The 19,529-nt window shown below is 31.1% G+C and overlaps 1 protein-coding gene across 1 annotated transcript; it reads left to right on the top strand.

Moving 5' to 3' along the window:
- Positions 1-1,103: 1,103 nt before the first annotated feature.
- On the top strand, positions 1,104-18,119 carry LOC143072026 (DDB1- and CUL4-associated factor 12-like). Its single transcript, XM_076246790.1, has 9 exons — positions 1,104-1,262; positions 2,202-2,467; positions 3,271-3,477; positions 4,220-4,280; positions 5,782-5,954; positions 6,985-7,047; positions 7,328-7,487; positions 13,531-13,676; positions 14,488-18,119. Exons 1-9 carry the CDS (start codon positions 1,247-1,249, stop codon positions 14,641-14,643), a joined length of 1,248 nt encoding a protein of 415 aa, XP_076102905.1. The 5' UTR covers positions 1,104-1,246; the 3' UTR covers positions 14,644-18,119.
- Positions 18,120-19,529: the final 1,410 nt, after the last annotated feature.

Raw genomic sequence — 19,529 nt, 5'->3', positions numbered from 1 at the left:
TCCAACAACTTTGACCAAATGATTGATCATTAGTATTTTCTTTATGCATTGACTTTGTGTGCGATTAGGTTTCGTGCACATTTACTCCATATTCCTTTGTTTTCTGTAAAAGAGTCTGAACATGACATAATCAGGCAAGTTTAACCCATCAATGGAAATGGTCATATGGCAATACATTATTGCTTTTTTCCAAATTATTTGATACCGTAAAATTGGCGACCTTACTCTAATTTAAACCATGTCAGCTATCTAGTTTCATCAACCAAAAGAAGCCAGTTGTGAATTCTTTGATATCAAATTCAATTCTCCATGCAGAAACGACCATTTTTTTCTATGTCTTGTATATTCTTAAAATATTTTCTCGCACAATATCTGGACATCAGTGGGCATGCAACATTGCAAAACCACACGTTTTCAAATGAAAATCAACACTCAGACTATTGTCATAAAGTAGGACAATAAATGAGCAAAAGACAAACCCGGGACACAGAAGTTCAAACAACAGACCATCATCAACTCTGAAAACCAAAAGTAAAAAAGAAACATGGATCACGAAAAACATGCAGGGGCGACACCAGAGAGTGAAGAGAACTTGCTTCTTGTTAGACACTTTCCGTGAAAACAATTTGATATTAATACAATCTTTTGTTTCATTTTTTTTTTTTTTTGAAATTTCTAACATGAGGCAATGTAATACGGCCCTGCCATGACTAGTTAACAGGACCAAATTTGTCAGGATTTTACCATTTTTCATAACTGGGGCGAGTTGGCCAACATTTATACATCAGAATTTTACACTTTGTACAAATTGTGTGAGTTGGCAGGACTACATTTAACACTTTTTATGAGTGGGGCGAGTATGAAGAAATTCGTGAAGAGTTGGTGTGGGACGATTTTACCATGGGGCGAGTTGGCTTCTTTTCAATGAGATTATTTTACTTCTTCGTGCGATGGGCTTAGTTCTTTTTCAGCTGAGATGATATCAGCCTTCTCATTTACATATTTAATTATTTAATATTTTCTTAATAAACCGTCAAACTAGCACTGCTCAAATGTGAAAGGTTAATTTTCAGGGCACTGGTATTAACACTAGAGGGCGCTTTTGATTTGACTTCCGTCAGTCGCATTTCCGTTGAGAATGTAGAAATAAACCAAACAGATACAAAAAAATAACATTTAAGCTCTCAATTTGACATTTATAAGATTGGAAACTACTGATATGTAGCAGAAAGCCAGCATTGAAAACATGTCCAGGATGAAAAGTAAATGAATCAAGTTGTTAAGAAAACATACAGCTGTACTTTGAAGTCTCAAGTTAAACAAGCAGCTGACAAAAAAATATTATACAAATAGTACTAGCAGTTTTCTGTTACTTTGAATTAAACATAAGGAAAGATCATTTTTTTCCAAATTGACATAGTATGAAATAAATTATAATCATCTCCGTTGTGTATTTTACTGAATAAAAAACAAATAAAACTGTATTCAAACACAAAATGTATATATACATGACTACATTTTTACTAGTATACCTTATCATTACTGTTTCAAATAGTATTGGTCTAATTTAACTTAAATATGGCGGATATCTTTGAAGAGCAAACCTTATCATGCTTTTAGACAACTGGGGCGATTAAGTCTCTTTATCGTCTATCTGTCACTTTGCTTTGCCAAACCATCAAAAGTGATACCTAGCAGCCCAGGTGTTCCCAATACATGTACTTGCTTTCGTAGAAAGAGAAATCACTTCTCTGTATGATTTTGAAGTAGTGTGAGCTCTTTTTGGTGTTAAGATATTGATTATTCCAAAATCTACAATGTAATGTATTGCTTGTGTCATATTTTTCTTCAATTTTTGTGGAAAATTGAATTGTTGTACAATTCTTGCCAGATTTTAATGAAACTTATATACAGTTTATTATTGTATCAGCAATGTCTCAAGACAAATTTGAAAATTAGTGCAAAGTTAGTAGGTGTTCTGCTTAAGTTTGTTTGATAGGATCAACTTGTGATAGATCAATTATATTAAGTATAGAATTGCTTTAATATTTATAGTACATATCAATTTGATGATTATTTTCAGGCCTTATCCTCTAGATATTGGTCCAGCGACTGAATTAGTAAAAAGGCAATACATGAAGGAATTTAATAGCAGTACAAATGTATTAACTTTTAACGCAAATTTCTAATCTTTTATTCAGGTGGGACTCGTAGAAAGTGTAGTACTTGCTGTTCAGATGGACAACAGTATAATTATCATCCAAGCAAGGAAACTTTTCATCATCTATTTAAAAGACAGTATTCAGGAACATGTATAAATGCTCAAAAAATTGTCAATGACTATGTTTCGCATCAGGCCCCAGGATTAATGAAAGAAAAAGAATATGATCTGGGAAATAACAATAAAGTATTTGCATCAAAATGGCTAGATGATAAGCAAGTTGTTTTTGGAACAAAATGCAACAAGGTATGTATTCTTCTTGTGTAGTATTTCTGTTTAGGACAATATGTATATCATTCTGTTTTTAGTGTTGTCTAAAAGCATCAAGGCCTTAAGACATTAGAGTTGATTGATCTTAATTTAGGTTGTCTTAGTCTTGTATTATTTTAATTTTAGTTTTTTGTGTACAATTTGGAAATTAGTATGGCGTTCATTATCACTGAACTAATATATATTTGTTTAGGGGCCAGTTGAAGGACGCCTCTGGGTGCGGGAATTTCTCGCTACATTGAAGACCTGTTGGTGACCTTCTGCTGTTGTTTTTTTCTATGGTCGGGTTGTTGTCTCTTTGGCACATTCCCCATTTCCATTCTCAATTTTATGTCTTACTGAACTTCCTTATTGAAAAATCTGTCATTTCCCAAAATAATTCTATTTATTAAATTGGTTGCAATGAATTACATTGATTTCTTTGTGAAAAAAATCGATAATTTCACATGTGACATAAACATGGTTTACCATTATTTCTCTTCTGATATACAACAATTATAGGCCATGTCAAGACATTCACTACGCTGGATCAAGGAATTGTATAGATAATATACAATTCCTTGGCTAGATCAAAACAAATTGTGAATGTGTAGAAAGCAATATAGTTCTTTACATCTTCTCAATCTTCAACATTAATTTCATTAAAAAAATCTATTTGTCAATGTAATTTGCCATAACATGTACAGTATGTTTAAAACTTACAAAAATAGTTGTTGGATAGAAAAAAAATTTATAATCATACATGCTATTTGAATGAATGAAATACACCTTTTTTCCAGTTGATGGTAATGGATGTTTATACAGGAAGAAATATTCAGATTCCATCTTTAAAAAGTAGTGATGAGAGTCCGCCAGCTGATTGTCCTTGTGGTATACACGCTATAGCTCTCAACCCATCAGAATCCCTCCTGGCAACAGGTGGAGAAAATACAAATGATCTGGCAGTATATATGCTTCCCACTTTCGACCCTGTTATGGTTGGAGAGGTCAGTATTAGAATGATAAGAACAATGTAATATATACATGTTGTAATGCTTATATACAAATTTAAAATGACTATACAATAACATAACAATTATTCAATTTTTGAGACATATAGCACAAAACAAGAAACCAATTTAAGAACTTTTTTAGTCAAGGAGTTAATTTTAGAGATTTTTGATAGATTCTGCAAATTACTTAAAAATTTTGTTGGAAATCTATGAAAATAAAAATCATTTAAGCTTTTATTTCAAAAGATATTTTTGAAGTAGCTGAAGATTTTTATGGATGTAAGTAAAATTGTTCTCAAAATTTAATTCTTACAGTTGACCAAATATAGAATGCAATATTTATTCAAAAAAATATACTGACACCCTATGATTACTATGTATCATTGATAAGGAAAATAATATTGATATTTTTGTCAAAGAAGAATTAGTGAGAATCCAATGCATATTTTTAACTTTAGGCCAAATAAAAAAGTATGTGTGGTTCCAGTTACATCTGAAAAAAAAGTTAGGGTAGGTAGGTAGGTAGGGATTTTTTTTTATTTTATGTTGTTTTTTTTTACATTGAGTCTATGGGAGCAACATTCTGACTTTAACAGTGCTTAATGAAAAATGATAATCAATAGAATCTGTAGGGTAGGCTATTTTTAAGCCGAAAAAGTAGGAACGGTAGGGTTACTGGAACCACACATATATTTTTATTTGGCCTTATCAAATAGGTATTGATGTTCTATTTCAGTGTTCACATTCAGACTGGATATTTGACATAGAATGGGTAGATGATGAGTATGTCTTGACAGGTAAGAATCGAGTATGTCTTGACAGGTGAGAATCGAGTATGTCTTGACAGGTGAGAATCGAGTATGTCTTGACAGGTGAGAATCGAGTATGTCTTGACAGGTGAGAATCGAGTATGTCTTGACAGGTGAGAATCGAGTATGTCTTGACAGGTAAGAATCGTGTATGTCTTGACAGGTAAGAATCGAGTATGTCTTGACAGGTAAGAATCGTGTATGTCTTGACAGGTAAGAATCGAGTATGTCTTGACATGTAAGAATCGAGTATGTCTTGACAGGTAAGAATCGAGTATGTCTTGACAGGTAAGAATCGAGTATGTCTTTGACAGGTAAAAATCTTAGCACAATGGGTTTTATAGTTTTCAATGCGGAAATGATTTGACGACCACATGAGATATGATATGATTGCAATGAAACAACACTAGATGAGATATGATTGCAAGGAGACAACAGATGTGTTATGACTGTAATGAAACAACATGAAATGTGATATGATTATCAATGAGGCAATATGAGATGTGACTTGATTGCCAATTAGACAGCATGAGATGTGACTTGATTGCAATGAGAGAACATATGTAATATGATTGCAATGAAACAATATGAGATGTGTTAGGAGTGCCAATAAGACAACAGAATATGTAATATGATTGCAAAATGAGACAGCATGATACAAGAAGTGATATGATTGCCAATGATACAACAATATATGTGATATGATTGCCAATGATACAACAATATATGTGATATGATTGCCAATGATACAACAGATTATGTGATATGATTGCCAATGATACAACAGATTATGTGATATGATTGCCAATGATACAACAGATTATGTGATATGATTGCCAATGAAACAACATGTTTTTTTTTTGTATAATCAACATCAACAGTTTTCAAATCAAAATTTGTACCCTACATGTACAAATAAAAGTACTTTCACAATAACAAAATTTACCTACTAAATCTGTTGTATGTAAACATTTGCATGAATTAGCATGAATTAACTCTGTTGGTTACAAGTGGTCTGTCAGAGGAATATATTCCAGAACGCTATATCTTTGTTGAAGTGAAAGTTGTTTTGCTAAAAATTGAGGGTTTCTTCAAAAAATATTTTTATGATGAAATAGATAGATACTTTAATCTTTATAAACTAAATACTGTAGATTCATTATTATTCATTGGATACCAATATTTGTGGATTTCAAGAGTAAAGGTTAACCACGAAATTAAATATTCGATCAACAACAAATTTTCTATTGGCTTGTATACAGACTTTGGCAATACCACGAAATTAAATATCTACAAACATGTAAGTTTTCCTTAATCTACGAAAATTGATACCCACAAAAAACAAATGAATCTACAGTACAAGTTTATAGAGAAACAATAGAATTGGGTACCAGTACAGTTTTTGTATGGTGTTAATTGGGTACCAGTACAGTTTTTGTATGGTGTTGGTAAGAAACAAAGGCCTATAACATTTCCTTTATTGTTGCAGGTTCAAGAGACAGTCAGTTAGCTTTGTGGAAAGTAGACAATTTAGAAAAAGATGAACCTACAGAAAGCACAAGTTTAAAGTTTCCAGACTATAATATTAAAAAACCAGAAGTGGTTAAACTATGTGATAAAGCTCAGAAAGTCAGGGCATTGTGTTTTGATTATAATAGAAAGGTGAGAAATTATCTCCCAGGTTAAAATGTGATAATTAATAGTTATCCCACGATGACGCAGTGTGTCAGTGTAAGATCACCCCGATGGCCGGAGGCCAGAGGGTGATCTAACACTGACACACGAAGTCCGAGTGGGATAACTATTTTACATCCCAGTTGTTTTAGATTAGACAAAAAAACATTTACAATTCATAAAATCTAGTTTTGAATGCCACACAACCATTATAATATAATTTATACATTACTATATGATGTATACCCTTTTTGACCCCCGAACACGATGAGTAGATATCAAACAATGTCAACTCGCCCCTGATAGTTAGTATCCAGTCGTCCTGATGTAGTGGTTGTGTCATGGCTTGATATGCTAAAGGTCTTGAGTTCGAATCCCAGTAGATACACTGGATTTTTTCTACGTGAATTTTGACAGATAGTCTTTTCCGTATAATTGTATATTTGATTATAAGTTTTATAGTGGATTTGACATTCCCACGAAAATGTTACAGAACAAAGAAACTCAAACTGGGGTGATCTGGTAGGGGTGATCCGGCTCAGATCACCCCTGTTAGAACAAAGGAGCTGGGATGTAAGATAGAGTTTACGTCTTCTTAATCTTATAATTAATAGTAGTATTACTTGAATATTATAGTTCATGTATATCTGTAGCACTTACAATAATTTTAAATCATTTCTAGATAATAAACAAGTCAAAATAACAAGTTTATTGATTCAACAAAATAAAGTATAACATCTACTTTTCTTGAAATATTAGCTTATTTAAAATAACAGTATGTTCTCATTGAATTCCTTAAAGCTGATTTTTATCTCAACAAAGATATTAAAATGATTGTTTGAAGGTATTTTGTTGCTGTTTTAGGAAAATATGCTATAATTTGAGAGTTTAGAGAAGTGCAAATTATCATGATTCTCTCAGATTATGGATGAATTGGTTGTAACAATGACTTCATGATATAAGTTGTGAATTTAAACATTTCACCAAATAATTGGTTTCTATATATTTCTTTTTGCAGGAATTAGGCGTATTGTCGTTAAATGCATATTTCCATATATGGGATGTAGAATCATTTTCGCCTGTAAGTATTTATTTTTAACTTACTATAGAGACAATCAAAGAAAATATTGAATTAGATTCAGATTCGCTACAGTGCCCTTGTAGCTCTTTAATTTTACAGAAGATAAATCTTTTACAGAAGATAAATCTTTTAACTGTTTGATTTCTTCAAATATTAAGAAACTGAAACAAAAAAACTTCATGTATAGCATTCATACACTGGTAATTCTCTTAACCTTCAATAAATGTCTAAGTGTGTTTTGAAGAATAAATTGAAGAAAATGTAATTTTTTTATTCATAGGTCAGTAGTAGAAAATTATTCCATTCTAGAGAGAATGTGTGTATGGCTGTTTCTATAGATAAGACGATGTATGCAGTGGGATCTCAATCTCATATCAATTTGGTAGACCCACGGTCACCTAACACTTTAACAACTGTGATATCTAAATACAGAGGTGGTGGTAAGTACTGTGTATTTGCTTGTTTTAAAAGTTAACCAGATTTTTAGTATTTTATTCTAAACAAGAAACCTGTTTAAATTCATTATAAGATAGAATGCCTTTGAAATTTTGTATATTTTATTCCGCCTTTTTAATACATGTAACAGCAATTTAGATGAGGATATCAGCAATGCATTCTTACAGATAGTTATATATAGTCTTTAAGAATAACAAAAATAAAAACAAACTAATTGTGGAATAAATATAAAAAAGAAGATGAGTAAGCCCATTTACATAAATTTGTCTCTAGACAATTACTATGAAATAATTAAATGAAAGTAGTTAATAGGCTATAAACTTGACTTAATTTTAGATATAAAATAACTTACTTTTCACCAAAACAAATAAATATAGCTTGACAAATACTAATGTGTTTTTGGGATACGATTGCTGTCAAGCAATCTGTAGACTTTTACCATTGACCCTATGATACACTCCCTCACGTCATTCGTTTTATTCTAAACATTCAGCAACATCTCAGATTCTTATGATTGTCTTGCTTTAAAAGGTAAAAACAAGCAAAACAATTGAACATAAACAACTTTCCTGTAATGTTTTACTCATAATCTTCATGTGTGATATTTTCCTTGACTTATATGCGTGTTTTTAACAATACGGAAAATCAGAATTAAACAGTATTTATATTTAGTGTTTTTATAAATTTAGAAACACGTCAGAGGAAATTCCCAAATTTTGATAACTTGCGAGAGTTCTCTGAAAGCCGATCGATAATTCTATTTCTGTCACAAGAACTGAAGTGGAGTATTTCTATATTTTACCGTTATGAAACTGATATTTGATACTGTACTCTCATAAAGAAATGGAGAACCATTCATCATATCATTTAATAAACGTTCTTGTTCCAAATCGCAAGTCGCGGTTTGTTTATGTATTAATGCCCATGCGTGGTCTCACTAATTAGAGACAAAAAGAATTGTAGAGACAAAAAGCGTCAAGAAGCGACAAGAAGAATAATATTAGCAACAAGAAACTATTTAGCGACAAGAAAACATTTTTTTATTTATATTTATACTTATTCGAAATAAATATTAAAAAGATATGCAAAAGAAAACAATTTCAACGACAGGAAAATTAATTTTGATAGGGAAAAAAATTAAACTTGTAAATCTAATTCAGTTGCTACATGATATTTTATATAAGGTATCACAGGAAGTATTACCTTTACCCTGTCGTTTTATAGTATTACTTTTACTTGTGTTTTAGAACAATAATATATTTTGATTTTTATTTGTTTTTAAAACTATTTTTGTACAATATATAATTAACTTGCAAAATGCATTATTTGTGCATAATTGTCCAGAAAATACATACACAAATTGTGAAATACAAATTAAGAACTGAAATCAAACAAGAGGAAAACATAACTAAAACGTGAATATTTTTCATCATTTTATTTAGTGTATTGTCTCATTTAACGATATTTATCATGTTTATGAATATAGATTGAAGATTAAAGGAAACTGATGACAATTTTGAGTTTTCAACAGTCAGGTGTTCACTATTCGGTACAATAATTGTATATTCTGGTGCATGTAATAGATGAAGGTGTTAATGGATGTTATTGTAGCAATTAAACAAAGGACATGCACCTAGTTAATCTCATTTGATGCTCTGAATTGTGTATTACCTTAGAGTGAAGCCACAGCTAATGTTGGTCCTATCAGGAAAAATTAATTGTACAGTTAGGAAGGAAATAATATTTCATGTTTTTCATACGACTGCAAAATTTGAAAAAATTTTCGTCGTATATTGCTATCACGTTGGCGTCGGCGTCGTCGTCGTCGTCCGTCGTCCGAATACTTTTAGTTTTCGCACTCTAACTTTAGTAAAAGTGAATGGAAATCTATGAAATTTTAACACAAGGTTTATGACCACAAAAGGAAGGTTGGTATTGATTTTGGGAGTTTTGGTCCCAACATTTTAGGAATTAAGGGCCAAAAAGGGCCCAAATAAGCATTTTCTTGGTTTTCGCACTATAACTTTAGTTTAAGTTAATAGAAATCTATGAAATTTTGACACAAGGTTTATGACCACAAAAGAACGGTTGGGATTGATTTTGGGAGTTTTGGTTTCAACAGTTTAGGAATTAGGGGCCAAAAAAGGGCCCAAATAAGCATTATTCTTGGTTTTCGCACAATAACTTTAGTTTAAGTAAATAGAAATCTATGAAATTTAAACACAAGGTTTATGACCATATAAGGAAGGTTGGTATTGATTTTGGGAGTTTTGGTCCCAACAGAATAAGGGGCCCAAAGGGTCCAAAATTGAACTTTGTGTGATTTCATCAAAAATTGAATAATTGGGGTTCTTTGATATGCCGAATCTAACTATGTATGTAGATTCTTAATTTTTGGTCCCGTTTTCAAATTGGTCTACATTAAGGTCCAAAGGGTCCAAAATTAAACTTAGTTTGATTTTAACAAAAATTAAATCCTTGGGGTTCTTTGATATGCTGAATATAAAAATGTACTTAGATTTTTAATTATTGGCCTAGTTTTCAAGTTAGTCCAAATTGGGGTCCAAAATTAAACTTTGTTTGTTTTCATCAAAAATTGAATAATTGGGGTTCTTTGATATGCCAAATCTAACTGTGTATGTAGATTCTTAATTTTTGGTCCAGTTTTCAAATTGGTCTACATTAAGGTCCAAAGGGTCCAAAATTAAACTAAGTTTGATTTTAACAAAAATTAAATTCTTGGGCTTATTTGATATGCTTTATCTAAATATGTACTTTGATTTTTGATTATGGGCCCAGTTTTCAAGTTGGTCCAAATCAGGATTCCATATCAAGTATTGTGCAATAGCAAGAAATTTTCAATTGCACAGTATTGCACAATAGCAAGAAATATCTAATTGCACAATATTGTGCAATAGCAATTAATTTTCAATTGGAGTTATCTTTCTTTGTATAGAATAGTAGTTGATAATATATGTTGGAAATTTGCCAGACATGACTATGATGTCATTTTCTATTTTTATTTGCCAATAACTTTATGTAAATAACTTCATTGGAAATTTGCCAATATAAAATGTTGCTGATGAAGCTTTTTTTCCTTATCTTATCTAAAATGTTTTTAGATAATGTATGTTGGACATTTGCCAGACATGACTATGATGTCATTTTCTATTTTTATTTGCCAATAACTTTATGTAAATAACTTCATTGGAAATTTGCCAATATAAAATGTTGCTGATGAAGTTTTTTTTATTGTTTTATACAATAAACAATGTATATTCACTTTTACTACCAATCAATCTTTACCATTCAGTGATAACAAACACTTTATTTTACATTTTAATATTTTATGATGTATTTAAAAGAGTAGTTATTGTTGCAAACTCCATTAGAAATTTGAATTAATATCAGTTTTGGAAAAAGGGAAGCGGGGATGTGAAAAAAAAAGGGGGGGGTAAATTTTTCTCATTTCAGATTTCATAAATAAAAAGAAAATTTCTTCAAACATTTTTTTGAGAGGATTAATATTCAACAGCATAGTGAATTGCTCAAAGGCAAAAAAAAAACTTTTAAGTTCATTAGACCACATTCATTCTGTGTCAGAAACCTATGCTGTGTCAACTATTTAATTTTAGATTTAAAAAGTTTGAAGAAGAAATCTTTAATTGATTTGTAAAATCTTGACATTTGTTTTGTGTAAAAAAAAAAACCATGTAATGTCAAAAATTTGATCACAATCCAAATTCAGAGCTGTATCACGCTTGAATGTTTTGTCCATACTTGCCCCAACTGTTCAGGGTTCGACCTCTGCGGTCGTATAAAGCTGCGCCCTGCGGAGCACCTGGTTTTTTATTAAATCCTTCAAAAGGAAGGTGACAAATCTTTGTTTTTATTTTCATTTTTATTATAGCGTTTACATTTCCTTTGCTCTTACACATGTTTAATTTCTTCATATAAAAAGTACACAATCTCTTCCTCGAATTTTTTTTATTTCTTCATCTTTCAATATAATCCTAAAAAAATATTTTGATGTATGTGATAACAAAATGTATTCTTGTCGCTAAATAGCTTCTTGTTGCTTTTTGTCACTAATTTTTTTTCTTCTTGTCGCTTCTTGACGATTTTTGTCGCTAATTAGTGAGACCCCCACATGCGTGTAGTTTTCCTGATTTCAAGGGGTATCAGATTGAGTGATTCCCCGCTTCATTGATTAATTTGAAACTCATGGGATTCTTTCTATGTCTGTCTGCATATGGAGGGCTATTGTTGTTGCACAATTTTAAATCATATGCATAATTTAAATTAAAATAAATGTTTCATCGTAAAAATTTCCTATAACACCCCTTCAGCAGAAATGGAATCTTCCATATTATCGTTTCGAGTTGTCTCCCTTTTCGAAGTATTGGTCAAGAAGAATTAACTCGTTAATGCCGATAAACGTCGTATTATATTAAGAACGATCTCAATGTAAACAGAGGAGTGTGTACGGAGAGGAGTCATGCCATCCGACCCAAAGGAACTTCAATAACTAAAGAGTAAGAAATGGGGTTCCTCCTAAACTGGTCCGCCGTTCTATATATAGCTTCCCACCGAAGGTCAGTGTAACGATAAATGAACACAACAGGGGTCCAGTTTAGGGTTCCTCCTAGAATTACGGTGATAAGATACGGAAGCAAGTTAACTCGTACCGCGGCATTGGAACCAAAAAAGTTAACTTGTACTACTGGGAAGTCGTACCATTCAGAAAAATATATTAAAAAATATGTTTTATGGGTTTCTGTTTGTAAACTTAATAGAAATAAAGTTGAATTACTTGAATTTTACACAGGAGTTAAATGAAAACTTAGACAAAAATAAAGAATGTGTTAAAGCATTAATGTTTTAACTGATCTTTCAAACTAGAACATAGGCGGATCCAGGCCCCCCCCTTTTTCGTGGAAAAAAATTTGTTGATTATAAAGGGAATCATTGAAGCATGACTGGAGCGAGCACCCTCTTAGGTCAGTCAGCGGGCTCCCCCTTAGGAAAAGTTCTGGATCCGCCACTGTAGAACTTAATCCAGAGGAAAGTCAAAACATTGCTTTAACTGTACTTTATTAAAATTGAACATGTTGAATATATATATATCCAATTTAAGTTAATTAAAGCTGTAATCCATGATCACAAATTGAATGCTATGTTTACAATTGTTGAAAGCCGTGTGCTTTTTTGCGGGGAAAATGCGGACCCCCTTAACAGGAATCAGTTACATTTCATTGTTATTTATAGACAGTAAAAATAATTTTGGCAATCATTTTGACTAACTGCTAAGATTTAATTATTCATGAAAAATTTTCTTCGGGTGAAACTGTTAATACTTTAATTATCTACATCTGCCACAGTATTTTCTATCCAATATACAAGGAACATTAGCTACAAATTGGTCATTGTACTTTCAAATTATATACATTTTACAGACTTAAGAGGTATTGGGTGAAAGTAACGTATATTATGTATATTCATCATTTAACACCATTTGAATGCATTTAAATAAGTTGGTACGAGTTAGCAATGGTACGAGTTTGCATTGGTACAAGTTTTTTTTAGTGGTACGAGTTTGCAATGGTACAGGATAACTATAATTCGATAAAACACAATAAGTACATGGCTCATACACTTGTAACGGGATTGGCTATTCTTTAAGTTGAGTGACTATTCAGATTGTTACATTTTGCATGTGCAGTTGAATTAGTTTAGAGATTAATACTATCCAGCTGTACCAGGGTTACTGGCCAAAAATGCTTGAGACTCCCGCATGTTCATATTATTTTGCGGCAGTATTCTTGGATCTATTTTTTTCCTCTTTGATCTTTTCAATTTTGGCCAAATCTCATGCATTTGTTTAATGAAAATTTGTCAGAACTGCTATACATGTGTCAATGAAAACTATGGCAATCGTATCCCTCAGAGCATTCTGCTCTTTGATTCATTTACATTGTCATCTGTATGCTGGTTATGTATTTTATTTATACATGTATTTGTTGACAGGTGTGCGGTCACTGAGTTTTAAAAATGACATACTAACAATTGGTACCGGTGTGGGACATGTGTTGTTCTTTGATGTCAAAGGTGGAAAATACATAGAAACTGAATGTGGGGATGTGTGTTCACTTAAGGTTGCCAAAGGCTGGTTGGTAGGTACATTTGTATATTAAATTAAAGAAGAGCACCATAGAAAGAATATCTGAAAGTTAAGATACCGGGTAACTAAAAAAATGGTGGATGCATTATTATTCGTTTGACACCAATTTTTGTGGATATTATAAGTACATGGAAACCACAATTCTAATTGTTCAATGAATTATAAATTTTCTACAGAAATGTATGCAGAATTATTCTTTACTAAAAAAAAAATTGTAATTTCTAGAGTACTCAATTAAGCTCATATACCCCTCACCCCCTGATAAGTCTTTTTAAAGCAGGAGTTGTGTAGGAGGTGTACAAGTTTAATATAGCATATAAATGAGATATCAAGGCAACGTTTATGTGCACGTGTTTTGTAGGAAGTGTACAAGTTATAGCATATAAATGAGATATCAAGGCAACAACACAAAAACCATAAGATATCTGGCATTTATCTAGGCGTTTACATACAATCATCAATGGAAAAGTCTATTCAACATGTGAAGCTCACCTTTAGTCTAAAAAAGATATAATTTAAGTAGACACATTAAAATAACATGTCACTGGACTTGGTACAGTCACATAAACCCGTGACAGTTCTTTCGTTGGCACTTAAGTTTCCTCCATCAACAAAGTTAGACAACTATGATAGTTAGTGTAATGTTTGAAGTGGCACTAGGCCACAACTATCAATTGTCAATACTTTAAAAATTTTAATTATTAGTAAATATAAGATATGTAAAAAATAATAAAAAGTAAGCATTACTATTTGTAATTTGTATCTGAAAGTTATGTACAATTGATGAATATTTTGTTTTTCAGCTTCATGATGAAAACTATCGAGAATTTTTTATGGAACACCTTTATCCAAATGCTATTTATACACATCAATATGACCATACTGGAACTAGACTGTTTACAGCTGGAGGACCACTTCCAGCTGGGCTCTGGGGCAATTATGCTGGACTATGGTATTAGTAGCTCTATTTCTTGATTGACAGAAGAAGGAAGCCATATAAGGATGGTTGATCAACAACCTGGACTTGGAATTGTTTTGGGGAATTCATTACCTCTATGGTTTGAATCATAATACACATGCTAATAAGTGAACTGAAAATGGCATTGATAAAGGGATGTCCTGGGAGTAGTATGCATGTAAAACAAAGTTCATGAGTTCACTTTGATTAATTTTGTTTCATTGTAAGAAACAGGTTATGGTCAGTACTGTATTACAACCATAGATCATTGTAGATATTTTGTTTTCATCAATGAACATTATTACAGACACCCCGGTCAGTTCTGTTAAAGTATTGTTACTTTTATCCTTTTTTGCTTCAACAGGCTGTTGTTGAGTCACATTTTGTTAAATGTTTGCCTTTTTAGTTTTCTGAATGACTTGTAGAAAATTACAAAGTATAACAGGAATTATTCAGACTACAAATTGGTCATATGGGATTTTTTTTAAAGGATTTTTACCAGTACTCAAAGCTAATTATTTCAGTTCTTTCTCTGGAAATATGTACTTAAAATCTTCTTAATATCTCATATATTTCAGTGGGCATTAAATGTCAATGCTTTTAATTAAGCAAAACAATTTCATGATTTTGTTTTAATGTAATTGATGACCCTTTCATACAAACAACAAATACAAATGATGGGTTTTATACACATATATACAAATATATGGTCCCATTTATTAGATATATAAAAATAACTGGCAAAGTGTTTTTTGGAGTATTGTCATTCGTGACTATAAACAACAGATTATCACTGGGTACAAAATACAATTTATAAAGAATTTGACATGGAAATTCAGTCTTTATATATTTATAAAAAATAATATCTCTTAAATGGGTATGACTCAGTTAGGAATAATAAATGATTCATTATCACCACATCATGTTTTGTATAGGAATTCATTTTCATGAATATATATTAAACCATTTTATAGTAAGAATTATTTATTATTTTAGATTAAAAATGAGAATAAATCAAATAACTCATTTTGTAAATTTGTTATATTTTTTTTTCTCTTTACACATTCATTAATTATTAATGATTATGCTTGAAAAGGAATTTTAATTTTTCATACAAACATTTTGTTCTTAAAAAAATGCATGAAACAGGTATGTTTTTCATTTTTTCATCAACAGTTTCATTAGATATAAAGAATATAAAGGTTTTATTTTGTAACTCTATTGTTATTAGTGTAAACAAAAATCTTTTGAAGAAATAATGCTTTTACTAAAGCAGTCTTCCTAATCTAGAAATCACAGCTTTGGAACAATTTTTTTAAGAATTAAATGTATAAAATGAAAATTATGAAAATGCCACAACATTTTTAAGTTGAAATTGTTATACACTGCCATAAATGATTTAAGTTGAATTAGTGTTTATTTTAATTGTTGAGTATATCTGTTATGAATGACCACAGATTGATGTAGTGAAACCTTTGCTTGTTGTAGTAAATTAAGAATAACTGTTATGAATAATTGTATCAAACATTATCAGATGCATTTAATAATTACGTTAAGTAAAGATAACAAATGTTGAAATTCAACTAAATTGAAGATTTTATTTAGATAAGTTGCAAAAATCCGGAAACACAGTTGCACATATGTTGCATTCTATGATTTACTTTCCAACCAGAATTTTATGAATTTTTAACAGAATGTGTGGTTGAATGGTAAATATTAATATAGTGTGTGACAGTTCAGTATGATGTGTTTATGTGTTGTTTACATATAAATAAGATGTATGAGAGGTGAAAGTTGGCAGTACATAGAAAGATGACAGAAAAGTTCGAATAAGAAGTTTATATTAAGATATTTGGTTATCCTGTAATGCAATTACATATTTTGTGTTATGATTAAAGTGTTATTAAATGTAGTCACTGACTATACTACAGTCGATTCCACTTAATTGCATACCGCTTAATAGCATAATTCGGTTAATTGCATACTTTTCTCCTGCACAAAACCATTTCCCATTCATCTAATGTTAAATTGTCCGGTTATATGCATAGCCTTACAAGTGGCATTTCGGTTAATTGCATAGAAAATAATCGCCAGCTAGATATGCTTAGTTGAAACTGACGAGATTTTTGATTGGAAACGGCAATTTGGTAAGTGTATTTTTCTTGAATGCATCATTATTTTCGTTATTATTACACATTTACTTCTGTGTTTTTTAAATAAAGTTTTAAAACAGTTTCTTTTGTGTTTATATGATTATAAAAAAGTCCTCGATGTGTACACAGGGAAAGTTTCCCATATTCTATTTTAAGCCTTGAGGTCATAAAAATGTCAATCAGCTGATTGTTGTAAAAACACAACCATTCTATGATCTTCTATTTCCAAATGTGTTAATTATTGATTGGGTTTCAAACATTGTTCATAAATTACATTTTTGGTGAATTTTTAAAACATTAATGCCTGCTAATTATCGATCATAATCCAATGTGTTAATCTCGTAATTCGGCTAGGGGTGATCTACATTTATGTTAAATATTACAGGACATTTATATATGGTTGAAGAATTTAATAAATCAATCTTTCATGTTTTATATTTTTTTAAAAGAACATTTACTTCCAATTATTATATTTTCTAACTTTCAACACTCGTGTCCAGCAAATAACCCGTACAGGGCCCCATTACCTGTTAACTGCTTTGCATATACAAACTAACGAGGTTAAAGTGACAGTGTTACATCACTGTGTAATCGGTAAATACTGCATATCAAAGGCAGTTCATTACACATTTATTTTTTAAAATGATTATAAACTATGTACCATTGTTAAACAGTTTGTTTTAATCAAAGCGTAACAATGTTATGTGTACATCCGGGTCATAGAAACAAATCTATTTTTAGAACACTTTTATTTTCGTATCACAGGTAAAGGAAAAGTCGGTACATAAATAAACTAAAAACAAGATGTGTTTATAAACTTTATTGAAAGTATGCACAATGAAATTAAATGTATGACACTAGACAAATAACTTTTATTAGAATAAATAAGCATTCCATATGTTGTAAGTGGATTATGGACGTTCACCTTTCTTCAGGGATTTCCTTTTAGTACTGATCTGCACTACCGATGTTATTTGACTCTGTAATTTGGCATTTCGGATATAAGCATACTCCGCTTTATTGCATAATTTCGTCTGACAAATAGGCTATGCAAATAACCGGAATGTACTGTATTGTCAAAATGTGTTTACCTTAAACAATATTGCTTTATTTCCAAGAGGATATTTTAACAGATGATGTTCACACTGAATATAACTTTATTGTACTTGTCTCATTATTTTTGGTTAGTGTATTAGTTTTGTTAATTTTGTTTTTAAATCACTGTTCTAAACAACATAAAAAACCTCTGATATGATTATGTCAGAAGTGTTCTATATTGATGTTCTTTTCCACTGAAAAGGTCATATATTAAAAATAGAATGATTTTTGTTTTTTCATTTATTCTTCCCAGGATCAATTGAAATTGTCTTTGTCCAACTGAGGACATAATAGTTTTATGTCATGTTGCTTTCATTGCAGTGATGCATGGGATTACAATACAGCCACAGCAGTGATGGCATAAACTATTTGTATTCAGCTTTAGATTTCAGAAGCTAGAGGATTTGGATACTTTAAACCTTGTATGCAGATACCATATGTTTGAAAGTTCTGTCTGTCATGTTTATTGTCCTTGACCTCATTTTTATGGTTAAGTGACTGTTATACACTGCCATGCTGATAGGTAGGGTATTGCCTAACCTTGACCTCATTTCATAGATCAGTGGTCAAGGTTTAAGTTACATGTTCAATTCCATATCTCGGATATTATTACAAATGTATAAGCAGGAGGTGTATGGAATGATTATAAGAAGTTTTTTCATGTTCCGACTGGCAGGTTTCATCTGCCCGTTACCTTTAATTCATTGTTTAAAGTTTAGTTTTGATGGTTTGGTCTATTTCTCAGATACTACATGTATAAGCAATAGGTCAAGTATATTTGGTGTATGGAATAATTTTAAGGTGCACATATCTGACTTGCAAGTTTCAATTGACCTTGGCCTTATTTTTTTAGTTTATTGGTCAATGATAGGTTTTTGTGTTAATGTCAGTTTATTATAACTTTCAGCAATAGGTCAACTATATTTGGTGTATTGGAATGATTGGAAGGTGTATATGTCTGGCATGGTTCCTCTGACTAACTTATTGTCATGGATCATTGATAATGTTTAGTTTATGTGATACTTGCAGTAAAACTTAATGATAAGTTGTATCATCTGTATTATGTTTGTAGCATGGTGCAGTTAAGTGTATATTGTAATTGTCCAGACTTTAACTGGTTTGCCTGCAGATGCAAAGACTACTTGTAGGTCACAGTGATCAGAAAACTCCTGCAAAGTGGAAAGGGATTAATATAAGTTGCATAACTTGTTTCTCAATCCACTATAATTAAATATGTTTAAACTTATTAAACTAGAAAACTTGGCAAATAACAGGTATATTTTGGAACATGTGAACTGACATTTCACATGGCACACTTTTGTCACCTGGATGATGAGAGTAGTCCATTAGTTCATTGACATATTTAAAATTCTGATGTGTACTAATTAACAATATGTGAACAAACGTCCCAAAATAAGTAATGTCAATGTGGTACCATGAAAGGTTTTCGGAATTGGGAGGAATGATCCTTCCCTACATGTGGCCCCTGCCCTGTTGCTTATTGTTGTAAATTGATAATTCCTTATTTTGCAAAAAAAAAAAAGAAACTGTCACCGAGGAAAAAGAAGTTACTTGAGACGGTATGAAAGGGATGTTATATCTATCAATTAGACAAATATAAATCTTAAAATTGGAA

This window comes from Mytilus galloprovincialis, chromosome 4, assembly GCF_965363235.1.
Source record: "Mytilus galloprovincialis chromosome 4, xbMytGall1.hap1.1, whole genome shotgun sequence".
Taxonomy (NCBI): Eukaryota; Metazoa; Mollusca; class Bivalvia; order Mytilida; family Mytilidae; genus Mytilus; species Mytilus galloprovincialis.
The sequence above is the reverse complement of the archived record's forward strand: the minus strand, read 5'-3'. Positions and strand labels throughout refer to the sequence as shown.